The 12,720-nt window shown below is 34.2% G+C and overlaps 1 protein-coding gene across 10 annotated transcripts in view; it reads right to left on the reverse strand.

Moving 5' to 3' along the window:
* Nucleotides 1–276: 276 nt before the first annotated feature.
* The window catches only part of QSER1 (glutamine and serine rich 1), an 82,347-nt gene continuing 69,903 nt past the window's right edge, over nucleotides 277–12,720 (reverse strand). For 9 of the 10 annotated variants that reach the window (XM_064288321.1, XM_064288316.1, XM_064288314.1 and 6 more), the window contains 3 exons: nucleotides 6,175–6,327; nucleotides 4,884–4,979; nucleotides 277–3,901 (listed from right to left, as the gene is read on the reverse strand). In XM_064288321.1, the coding sequence (XP_064144391.1) occupies nucleotides 3,761–3,901; nucleotides 4,884–4,979; nucleotides 6,175–6,327 (390 nt within the window). In that variant the 3' untranslated portion in view covers nucleotides 277–3,760. The remainder of the gene's footprint in view (nucleotides 3,902–4,883; nucleotides 4,980–6,174; nucleotides 6,328–12,720) is intronic. The other variant, XM_064288315.1, reaches the window with a different exon arrangement.

Raw genomic sequence — 12,720 nt, forward strand, 5'->3', positions numbered from 1 at the left:
GAGCTCTTAATCACTGTGCCATCAGGGCTCCAAACAAAAATTAGAAAGGTAGAATCGAATGGATTTATAATTCTTGATAGGTGGAAAAGGACTAAAAGAGTTGTATCTTAAAACAGAAACTCTTAAGTATTTTCAGATATTACCAGTTAAGGCTGTATAATTCATCAAATGTTGACTTAAAATAATCTGAGAAAATGATGAACCATTTGTACCTATTTGTGTTATTACTGCTAATACTGCTTCCAACTGTTTTAATTCTTAAAAAAAAAAAAAAAAAACAAACATTTTGATTTTGTTGTTTAAAAAATTGTTTTCATTTTAATGATCTGAGTTAGTAATAAACAAATACACAAAATTGTCTTTCACATTTCCATACATTGCATTATGGACCACTTGAAACTCTGGGCTACAGATGCAGAAGGTTTCTTTGTATCCTTATCTTCAATTATTGTCACTTATAAATAAAGGTGATTTTTGAAAACATGCATTGTGAACATAGATGCCAGAAGTTGTACAAGTAAAATAATGCACAACCAATAGTGAACATTGTTCATTTGTGCAGTTATGTGTCAAGTGCCCCTGACACAGAAGCAGTTTTCCTGGGATATTTTACTCTATTTGAAAAGCATTTTTGAGAAATAGGTGGAAATATAATTTAAAACAAAACGTTTTCTACAAATATAATAAAATTCAGAACTTGCACATGTGAAGCAACTCTTGGGAAGTCTGATCAAAAACACTACTGCTATACTGGTTTTATGGGTATTATTTCAAAGGTCATAGGTTGGAATATAGCTGCTTTAAAGAAAATAAGTGTTCATTAGAAGAAAAATGAGACTAAAAATTTGGGGGAAAGCTTTGAAAAACAGGTCTAATACATGAGTCCATCTACGTAATTTCATCTTTTGAGTTTTAGTAATTTCAAGTTATTTCTGGAAAATTCCTAAAACATTTTAAAATAAGATTTTCCACCTTACTAATGTTTCATGTTTGATAGTGTACCAGAATCATTATAAATTTATGACTTCATTAGAGGATCGGATGAATGGAAACTGGGATGTAGTGAAAATGAAAACACGGAAGGCCCCTCTCTAACCCCTAATCTGAACTAGAAATGAGCACCAACACAGAATAATTTTCTACATTAAATTGTTTTCAGATCTCTGTATGTAGGAAAATCCAGTCTTTCTTTAAAATGTTTCCTGGGTTGTGGCAACATGTGCTTTACCTCTTGAACTCTATCTACAACCTAAAGTATTTCTATATCATAAATTTCAAACTCTATGGCAAGAAATGTAAATGCTAACTAGCTATTTATTTAACTTCATACAAAGAGAAGACTTGTGTATGGTTGTCATAATAGTCTCCCTTTTCTCTAAGGCCTGAGAATGATGTTTTTTTGTCTAAGCAATACAGACCAAATGAGAGAAGACAGTGCAGCAGAACAGTAGGGTCTCCTCGAGGCAGTATCATAGAATTAGCCTCCAATTTTATGAAAACACTTGTTTTACTAAATTGAATGCAAGTGCAAACAGTTTGAGGGCAACTGCGGTTCAAAAAGAAACAGGTTATTTTCTATAGGAAACAAGAAATATCTTTGTTTTTCAAGGGGCTTACCATGAAGAAAATGTGGCTAGTGATTTCAAACATCTACTTCCAGTCACCTAAATGCAAGGCAGCTTTCAAAAATATTTAAACCACCTATGATTCAGGAAAGTAAGCTAGGGGAGTAATGTAGACATAGACTTGTAATACTACCTTAGAAGATGTAGTTCTCTACTCTGCACTTTGGAAATGTAAGAAACCAATTCTGTCCAGAGTCGGTACTCTCAGAAAGAAATATGGCTGCTTCCTACTCTTCTCCACTTAGCAAAAATCATTTTATGACGCTCCCACTGCTGATATTGTGCATCTCTCATGTAAGTCAGGTAAAATGAATCTAAAAGGCTACTTCTGTTTTCAAAATAAGCTGCCCATGCAGGTTTTAAAAAATCTTTCAGAAATGGAGCATTTTAACTCAAGAGAAACTTCCATTATTGAGGATCTTATTGTCTAACAGCAGGTACGAGTATTAAGGATTATTGCTTTTAACAAGATAGCCATCAGAAATAAGTATGTAAGCTTAACTCAAATCCAAATACTGATTTTTCGCCCAATGTTACAATGTTGTTTTCCTCAAATCAAGTCATATGTTATCTTCAACTCTTTGCTAGTTTGCTGAGGTTTTAAGTATAAGAAGTTGACTGTTAATTCAACATCAAGACAATAGCAATAACCACATATACATGTCTTATCTGGGCATTGAGCAGTAACACTGCTTTCTTTCATTTAGGACTTAAGGCACTAATGGTGGTAAAATAAACAAAAGTATGATGATTAACAACTTCTTTAGAATCCTAAAAAAAGGACAGAGTTTAGAATGACACTAGTAAATCTTTTTTTTTTTTCCAAAACAAATAAGGCATCCTGTTGGCAAATGCAAATAAAAACAAGGTCATGTAGAACCTAATACATTCACTGTCTGAGCTAAACTACTTGAATTGCTAACTACTGAACTCAAGGAAGCTACAATAGTGTGTATCAAGGTTGGAAAGGCACCAAAAGGAGAGCTCTACCACTTCCAGTTCTAAGAGTTAGGTAAGCTATGTTTTACACTGCATATAGTCTAATTATCAACCTTATTTTTCAAAATGTATAACGTGGTTAGATTTTTACTTCAACAAATCAGTTAATCAAGTGCTAGTTCGTAAGAAATTTATTTTCATGAATTAGAAAAGTTACTGCAGTGTCTAACACAACCTCATTTATAAAGCTAAACTAATTTTAGTACTGAATGCATATTGTGGGTAACACTGAAGCTAGTCTGTACCAACAAAAATGGTTACCTCAAGATAGAGTTTACAACAGAAATCCAACATATAACTAAATAAGATTTACTGAAAATAATGAAAAGTGTATTACAGATATATCAAACATAATTATAACCACATTTTCCTTGTGAAAAATACACCTATTAGTGAGATAAAATGTACAATTGAAACATTTTCCAAAAGAAAAAAAACACAGTATAAAGGAGAATACTTTTCTTTGAGATAGGGAAAAATAGTATGTCATTGTTTGTTTTCATTACAATATAATTTGACACAAAAAGCAGTCATAGAATTGCACCAATTCCACATCCAGTTTCCTGAACATGTTAAGAGTAAAAGGAGTCCGGAAAGCAGAATGCCGTTTCTGAATTTTATATTTTAAATTGGTGATATTCTCATACAGAATGTCACATCATATCTGATCTGTTTACATAATGTACAATACTTTCCATTTTGCGGCCAGACATAAATGCAAATATATGCTTTCTGCCACTTCTCTTTCATTCTGGTGTTTGGCCAGAATAAGGGAAAAAAAAAAATCAAGTGTTATCTCTTTAGCAATAAAGAAAAATTATATTTAGTGCATGCGTCATCATTTGTCAAAAAACATTTCTGAAAATAAAACTCAGTTACCCAATGGTTTACAAAATAGAAAAATCATTCATTAGGATAAAATTGTGGTGGGATTTAGGTCCATTTCCAAAGGACTAACTTCCTTGGCAGCACCACTGTCCTTTAGCGGAGGTCACGATGTGAATTCCATGGTGGAAGCAGGCACGCCAACAGGAGCTCACTGCTTGACGCTCCATGAGCTGAGGACCTAGCCCCGTCTTTGCCGCCCGCCTCCGCCATTTCATTAGTGCTATGAGAGATGGGAGTCTGTGGCAAGATTATGAACACTTCTGCTGTACATGATTCAAAAGTTCTCCAAATTTTTCAAATAGATCCTCCACCCATTTTACATTTTTCATACAAAGTTGAACAATTTCTTCCTGTCCTAAATCTTCATTTTTTTTCTGCACAGAAGAAATCTAAAATAAAGAAAATTGCCACATTAGCTTATCACTTTATAATAAAGTTCTCTACAAGGGCTTATTCTTTCTGTATCTTGAAGGAAAGGAGGATTTATTAATTCACCTAAAAGAATTTTTTTTTTTTTAATTTAATTTATCCTTTCCATGGAGAATGCTTATTTCAGATAGGTTTGGTAAAGACCAATCCTTTCATCTTGGCACCACAGGGGTGGAGAAGACTCGAAAAAGGGGCCCAAACTTTCTCAATTCCTTCCAACTGTGTTAAAAGCTAAATTTCAAAGCATTGTAAAAATTGTCAACATATTTTGTATCACTGCCTTTACCTTCTCCTTTGCTAGGTTAGGAAGTTGAATTTATGAACATCTTTCCATACCATTGTCAAACACATCAGGTATGGGTTTGGGCCAACTTAACTCTTTAATTAAAAAACCGATAGTGCTGATCAGATGTAAGGTACTAAGTACTATCTACAACCACTTAAACTGCCTAGGGAAATTAATCTTTATATCCTATCCAAAAGGTGGTATTAATGTCATATATAATTTCTGAGCAATGAATATTTATGATACCTAAAGTTACAATTAAATTTTAACCTTTATTTCTTCACACCAAGGCACAAAGACCCATTTCTCTGCAATTAAGTGGGATAAGGCAGACAGTGAGATATCAAAGCAGTTACTGAAGTGAATTAAAGCAGGATCATTATATGGAAGAACAAAATGCAGTAAAACACCATTTATTATGGCAGTGTAAAGCAATTATAGCTCCTACAAGAGGTGGTGAGCCTCAGATTAATCTAAGCACAAAACGTAGGCGAGAATCAGAACAATAAATCTCCTAGTCATTACTTAGAAGAGAATTATGGGACATACATGCTTCAACAATTCTCTTTACAGTATTCAAAAAAACACTACGGCTCAAGTCTCCTTAAAGTTCAGAAAAAGAATTTTTTTTTTAAATAAGTGAAAAAATAGATTACCTCATCCTTACATATCAGATAAACATGATATTTATAATGATGAAGTGAATGATACAAAGAATACAACTGTATTTTCTCTGGATCTACAGCAAACTCCTATAAAAAGAAAAAAGTTTATAAATTTCATGAAGCATCTGAGCTATTAGGAAAACAATGGACTAAGTCTCAACGAAAACCTTGAAAATGACTTATTTGGATAGGTATTAGCTTGTAGTAATATGGGTAAAAGGCTTATTCAAAATAAGAATTTAAATTGTATTTTAAAATCCTCATTCTTTTTCCTGGATATAATACACACTATTCAAAAAAATTTAAACATTATGGAAATAGCTGACTTACATACTAAAAGCTTCCTATAATCCCCTGCTTCAGATATATATATATAAAATAGCATGTTATATATTCTTCCATATGGTTTTCACTTATGTATAACACATATATTAATAATAATATTAATATATGTGTTATACATGTTATTAATTACACTAATTTTGTACTGCGAAGGGAGCCATACTATCCGTATTGTTCTGCAACTATTTTTTTTCTTTTTGCCACTTGTTTTATACCTTACTAAACCTTGGCTATCTTTCCATTTATTACATATATCCACACTTCCCTCCTCCGAATGTAAGTTATATGGGGACAGGGATTTTTGACTGTTTTTCACTGTTGTATTTCCTAGACTTAGAACCATATTTGGCACTGTATAAGCACTCAAAAAAAAATTTTTTTGAAAGAATGAACGAATCAATCTCTTCTTTTAAAAAAGTGCACAATATGACATTGTCTGTGTGGCTCTTTATTGATCCAGCCTCACAATTGTTCTTACAAACAATTCCGCAATGGCTAAGGCATATATTTTATGTATTTGAGAATCTGTTTCTACCGAATAAATTTTTTTCTGTGGATTTATGTTGCCAAACTGTTTTCTGAAAAGGCCCTAACAATTTCCATTTGAAGAGGAATGAATTCTAATTTTAATGATTTTGCAGATATGGAATTGATACTGAAGTTACTTACGGATGTGTATCCAGTGACAAAAAAAAACTATATAACAAGTATATATAAATACAAGCATGGGATGATTCCTTGCTTATTAGTTTATATAAAAAAATTTGTGAGCACTTACTACATGTCAGGTACTGTGCTTGGCACTGGAGAAAAACAATAAACAAGAGTTCCCATTCCTCAGCCCAGAGCTGCCCATTCCTAACTGAAAAGACTTCAGACTTAAAAACAACATGGTAAAATATTTGCTTGTTTCAGTGTTTTAAGTAGGAATTATACTTACTTGTGCAGATTTAGTGGTTGTTTTGGAAGTCCTTAGAGTTTTCTTATTGTAAGCTTTGCCATTCATTTTGATTTTAGAAATAGCAGATCCCCCAGTTTTTGCTTTAGAGTCTCTAGTAATTATTGTCAGTTCAGGAAAACTTTCCAAAGCATTCTTTAAAACAATGAAGCAAAATAATTAAGATCAGAAGTTCTTTAAAAAAACAAAAGTTTGTTTATTTAATACATACATATTAATATAGACACACATATGGGGCGGGTACTTCTAGGGTCTAATAAATAGCTACATATGTATGTATACATCTACACACACTCATGTTGGGGAGTACTGCTGGGGTATGGTAAATTAAGCATGGTCACAAATTCTTTGTACCTTCTCTCAACAAGACGCGGAGTCTTTGAATCCGGGCTGATCTTATGACCTGCATTTGCAACAGCATGGTACACTGTGGGACTCCTGAGCAAGGCTGAAAGTTCTTTTTAGTAATGCCTTTCTGGCTTTAGGAAACACTAGTGACGTAGCGGTTGGTTGCTAAGCAAAAGGTTGGTAGTTGGAATCCACCAGGCATTCCTTGGAACCGCTAGGGGGCAGTTCTACTCTGTCCTATAGGGTTGCTATGAGTCGGAATCGACCTGATGGCAACGGGTTTGGTTTTTTTGGTCTCTGGCTTTACTGCCAGGGGAAAGAAGGGCATGTGTAAGTTTCTTCAAACCTCTGCCACTTGAAATCTCTGTTAACACCCTGAAACTCGGCCACCCCTGCTATAAAGAAGTCATCTGATCCTGGATGACGATGACAATGACAACAGAGAATGAGAAGCATTATGATGCTCTTCTTGCTTTGCCATTTCTCTTGCATTTTTTTGAGGACAAGATCCGGAAACAGAGCTTAAGTTTTCTGACCACAATGACAACAGTAGCTACTACTGATAATACCCTAGCCATGTGGCAGGACCAATTCCAGTTCATTCTTTAAAAGCCACTGGCATTATTTATGCCCTTACCTACTTGCTTCACATGAAAAGCTTCATGCTGAAATGAAAAGCTACAAACAATAACTGAATGATACGGCTAGATGTAGTTTTGTGGTAATTATACTTTTATAAAATTAAATTGAGCTGCCAGTATCATTTATTACTGTGACACTAAAAGGGTCAAAGTACTTCCATTAATATTTATGATTCAGAAAGTAGTCTTCATTTGATAAGCTCAGTTGTTTTATAAACATTTCTAGCCTTCAAGGCTGGTTTTTTTTTTTTTTTTACCAAACTCATATACTATCTTCCAGCACCTAGTATTGTGACCCTGATAACAGGGCCTTTTTAAAAAACAAAAACAAAGTCAGATTACATACTTCTTCCTTGGCTATAAATGTAGGAGGGAACTACATTTCATGTGCTAGAAACAATAGGATTTTTGATATTTCCTATCAGAGTAAGTTACCATTCAATTTCTAGCTGCTTTCTTTCTCAGATTATTTGTGCTTTTACCACATATTCCGGTACTTTCCATTTAAAATATGCCCAGGTTTGAAAAATTTTGGACCCAGAGATACTATATACAGCAAATGGAATTTAAAGACTAGAAATGGCGCCTAAATTTGGAAAGAATGAATGCTAGGTCAATGGCAAAAACGAAGAAAACTTAAATGATCTTTCCACTGAGCTCAAGGTACGTAAAGATGATCTGAAGTACATGGATTTCAGAGGAAAACAGAACATCCTAACTTCCAAAGGCTTTGAGACTCTGAAATCACCATCATGGGAACTAGTTGACAACTGTTTCTAAAGAATAGGAAATCTTTCTTTATCTGCTATTTGTAAATATTTACACTTACAGTCAAACCATTCTAACTTTTAATGTTAGAATGGCTTTAAAATGCAAACTACTTTCTGAGAAAAATTTCAGAATACTGTAAATTAGTTTTTTAGCTGTTCATGAACTATTACATAAACTTTAAATACCTACTGAATCTATTAAATCTCAACTGGTGGCATTATTTTAATACAAGTTATTAGATAATGGATTTGACATTTCTAAAATAGTTAGCCAAAGCTGATAATTTTTAAGATTTAGCAAATCTTTTTTTCTAGTGTTGCTATCATATTAACTACACCAAAGTTACCACTTATCTATTGTCTGTTTAGTGTTTTTCCATCCCCATCCCTCCCCTCCCTCATAACCATCAAATATTGTCTCTTTTTGTGTGTAAACCTTCTCATGAGTTTTTACAGTAGTAGTCTCATACAGTATTTATCCTTTTGTGATTCAGTTCACTCAGCATAATGCCCTCCAGATTCATCCGTGTTATGAGATGCTTCGCAGATTCATCACTGTTCTTCATTGTTGCATAATACTCTATTGTGTGTATGTACGATACTTTATCCATTCATCTGCCGATGGGCATCTAGGTTGTTTCCACCTTTTTGCTATTGTGATCAATGCTGCAATGAACATGGGTGTGCCTGTCTGTTCGAGTGACGACTCTTATTCCTACAAGATATGTTCCTAGGAGTGGGATTGGTGGATCATATGGTATTTCTATTTCTAGCTTTCTAAGGAAGCACCATATCATTTTCCAAAATGGTTGTATCATTTTGCATTTCCGCCAACAGTGCAAAAGAGTTCTGATCTCCCTGTGGCCTCTCTGATACTTGTTATTTCCTGTTTTTTTGATTCTTGCCAGACATTTTGTTATTTCTTTTTTTTTTTTTTTTATTTTTGCCAGTAATGCTGGGGCGAGATGGTATCTCATTGTGGTTTTGACTGGCATTTCTCTAATGGCTAGTGATCAAGAGCATTTCCTCACGTGTCTGTTAGCCACTTGAATGTCTTCTTTGGTGAAGTGTCTGTTCATTTCCTTTTACCATTTTTAAATTGGATTATTTGTCTTTCTGTTGTGGAGGTTTTGGTTTTTCCTGTAGATTTTAGAGAGTAGACCTTTGTCTGATTTGTAATAGCCAAAAAATTTTTCCCAGTATCTAGGTTCTCTTTTTTACTCTTTTCGTGACGTCTTTTGATAAGCATAAATATTTAATTTTTAGAAGATCCCAGTTATCTAGCTTATCTTCTGGAGTTTGTGTATTGTTATAGTTTGTATCCTGTTAATGCCATGTATTAGGGCCTTTAGCTGATCCTATTGTTTCTTCTATGAACTTTATACTTTTTGGCTATATATTTAGGTCTTTGATCCACCATGAATTAGTTTTTGTGTATGGTGTGTTTCATTTTTTTGTGGATGGACATCCAGTTTTGCCAGCACCATTTGTTAAAAAGACTGTCTTTTCCCCATGTGATGGACTTTGGGCCCTTGTCGAAAATCAGGTGACCGTAAGTGGGTGGATTTACATCTGGGTTCTCAGTTCTCTTCCACTGGCCACTGTATCTGTAGTTCTCCCGTACCAAGCTGTTTTGACTACCGTAGCTGTATAGAAAGTTCTGAGGTCAGGTAGTGCGAGGCCTCCTACTTTATTCTTCTTCTTCAGTAGTGCTTTACTTATCCGGGGCTTCTTTCCTTTCCATATAAAGTTAATAATTAGTTTTTCCATTTCTTTAAAGAATGTTGGTATTTGGACTGGGATTGCATTGTATTTATAAATTGTTTTGGGTAGAATTGTCATTTTCACAATGAGCCTACCTATCTGTAAGCATGTTTTTCCTTTTATGTAGATCTCTTTTGGTTTCCTGCAGTAGTGTTTTGTAGTTTTCTTCATATAGGTCTTTTACATCCCTGGTTAGATTTATTCCTGAATATTTAGGGGCTATTATAAGTGGTATTGTTTTCCTGATTTTTTCATCCTTCTCTTTATTGGTATATAGAAATCCAACTGATTTTTGTATGTTTATCTTGTATCCTGCTGATCTGCTGAATCTTTCTATTAGTTTCAGTAGTTTTCCATGGCATCTTTTGGGTTTTCTATGTATAATATATCATCCACAACTAGGGACACGTTAGCTTCTTCATTACCAATTTAGATGCCTTTTATTTCTTTTTCTTGCCTTATTGTTCTAGCTAGGACTCCCAGCACAGTGTTAAATAGGAGTGGTGATAAAGGGCATACTTGTCTTGTTCATGTTCACAAGGGGAATTTTTCAGCCTCTCTCCATTAAGAATGATGTTGGCTGTTGGTTTTGCATAGACGCCCTTTATTATGTTGAAAAATTTCCCTTCTATACCTATTTTATTGAGAGTTTTTATCAGGAATGGGTGTTGGACTTTGTCGGATGCCTTTTCTGTGTTCAGCTGAGATGATCGTGTGATTATTTTCTTTCCTTTTATGTATGTGGTGGGTTATGTTGACTGATTTTCTAATTTTGAACCATCCTTGCTTACCTGATATGAATCCTACTTGGTTGTGGTGTTATTTTTTTGATATGATGCTGAATTCTTTTGGCTAGAATTTTGTTGAGAATTTTTGCATCTATATTCATAAGAGATACTGTTCTGTAATTTTCCTTTTTTGTGGTGTCTTTGCCTTGTTTTGGTATCAGGATTATGCTGGCTTCCTAGAATGAATTCAGAAGTATCGCTTCCTTTTCTATGTTCTGAAATAGTTTGAGTAGTAGTGGTGTAAGCTCTTCTCTGAATGTTTGGTAGAATTCTCCAGTGAAGTTTCTAGAAATCTGTCCATTTCCTCTAGGTTTTCAAATTTGTTGGAGTATAGTTTTTCATAATACTCTGTTCTCTGAATGTTTGGTAGAATTCTCCAGTGAAGTTTCTAGAAATCTGTCCATTTCCTCTAGGTTTTCAAATTTGTTGGAGTATAGTTTTTCATAATACTCTGTTCTGATCCTTTTTATTTCAGTTGGGTCTGTTGTAATGTCCTCCATTTCATTTCTTATTTGGGTTATTTGCGTCCCTTCCTGTTTTTCTTTTGTCAGTTTGGCCAGTGGTTTGTCGATTCTGTTGATCCTTTCAAAGAACCAACTTTTGGTTTTGTTGATTCTTTCTATTGTTTTTCTATTCTCTATTTCATTTATTTCTGCTCTGATCTTTATTATTTCCTTTCTTCTGTGGCTGTGGGCTTTTTTTTTTTGCTGTTCTCTTTCTATTTGTTAGAGTTGTGTAGCTAATGTTTTGATTTTGTCCCTTTTTTTAATGTGTGCATCTATTGCTATAAATTGACCTCTGAGGACTGCCTTTGCTGTGTCCCAAAGGTTTTGTTATGATGTGTTTTCATTCTCATTTGAGTCTAATTTTTTGATTCCATCTCTGATTTCTTCTATTACCCAGTGGTTTTTAAGCAGGGTCTTACTCAGTTTCCATGTAACTGATTTTTTTTTTCCTTGTTCCTCCTGTTGCTAACTTTTACTTTGATGGTGTTGTGGTCAGAGAAGGTACTTTGTATTATCTCAGTGTTTTCAATTTTGTTGAAGATTGCTCTGTGGCCTAAGATGTGGTCTGTTCAGGAGAATACTCCATGTGCGTTGGAAAAGAATGTATACTTTGCAGCTGTTGGGTGGAGTATACTGTATATATGCCTATGAGGTCAAGTTGGCTCATGGTCCCCTTTAGCTCTTCTGTATCTTTGTTGAGTTTCTTTCTAGATGTTCTGTCTTTTACCGAGAGTGCTGCTTTGAAGTCTCCTATAGTTGTTATGTTGGAACTGTCAGTTTCTCTTTTCAGTGCTATTATAATTTGTTTTATGTATTTGGAGCCCTGTCATTGGGTGTGTAGATGATTATTATGGTTATGTCTTCATGATGAATCATCCCTTTAATCATTATATAGTGTCCTTCCTTGTCTTTTATGGTGATTTTTGTTTTAAAGTCTATTTTATCTGAGATTAGTATTGCCACTCCTGCTCTTTTTTGGTGGCTGTTTGCTTGATATATTTTTTCCATTCTTTGATTTTTAATACATTCTTGTCTTTGTTTCTAAGGTTTGTCTCTTGTAGACAGCATATTGATCGATCCTGCTTTTTGACCCATTCTGTCACTCTTTTTCTGTTTATGGATGCATTTAGGCCATTTATGTTTAGTATAATTATTGATAGGTGTAAGTTTATTGCTGTCATTTTGTAGTGCCTTTTTTTTTTTTTGTGGTGCATTTTCTTTGTTCCTCTTACTCTCCTGTGCTGAATTCCTTTTGTTTGTGGACTTTTTCTCCATTTGTTTTTGCTGAGACTTTGTTTTTCTTCTTTATTTTGATGAGTAGGTTTGTTAAATTTCTTTGTGGTTACCTTGAAATTTACCCTTATCTTCCTAGGTTTGAAACAGTCTATTATTACTTGGGATTGCCTTGGCTTCCTCTCCATTAGAAAGTTCTATACCTACATTGTTAATTCCCTCTTTTATTGTTCTGATGCAGTTGTCATTTGCAGATTAACCTATCTGGTTCCCTGTTGTATATCTTTTGGTTTTCACTAGTCCTTGAGAGTTAATTTCCTAGGTTGATATGTGGCTGGTGTAATCTTACATCCTAGATTCAGGCTGTGGTCTGATGTTATTTGTTCTCAGACTGATGGACTCCCTTTAATAATTCTTGTAAGTTTGGTTTGGTTTTTACATATTCCCTTAATTTCTGTTTATCTGGAAATGCCCTAAT

This window comes from Loxodonta africana, chromosome 7 (genome assembly GCF_030014295.1).
Source record: "Loxodonta africana isolate mLoxAfr1 chromosome 7, mLoxAfr1.hap2, whole genome shotgun sequence".
Taxonomy (NCBI): Eukaryota; Metazoa; Chordata; class Mammalia; order Proboscidea; family Elephantidae; genus Loxodonta; species Loxodonta africana.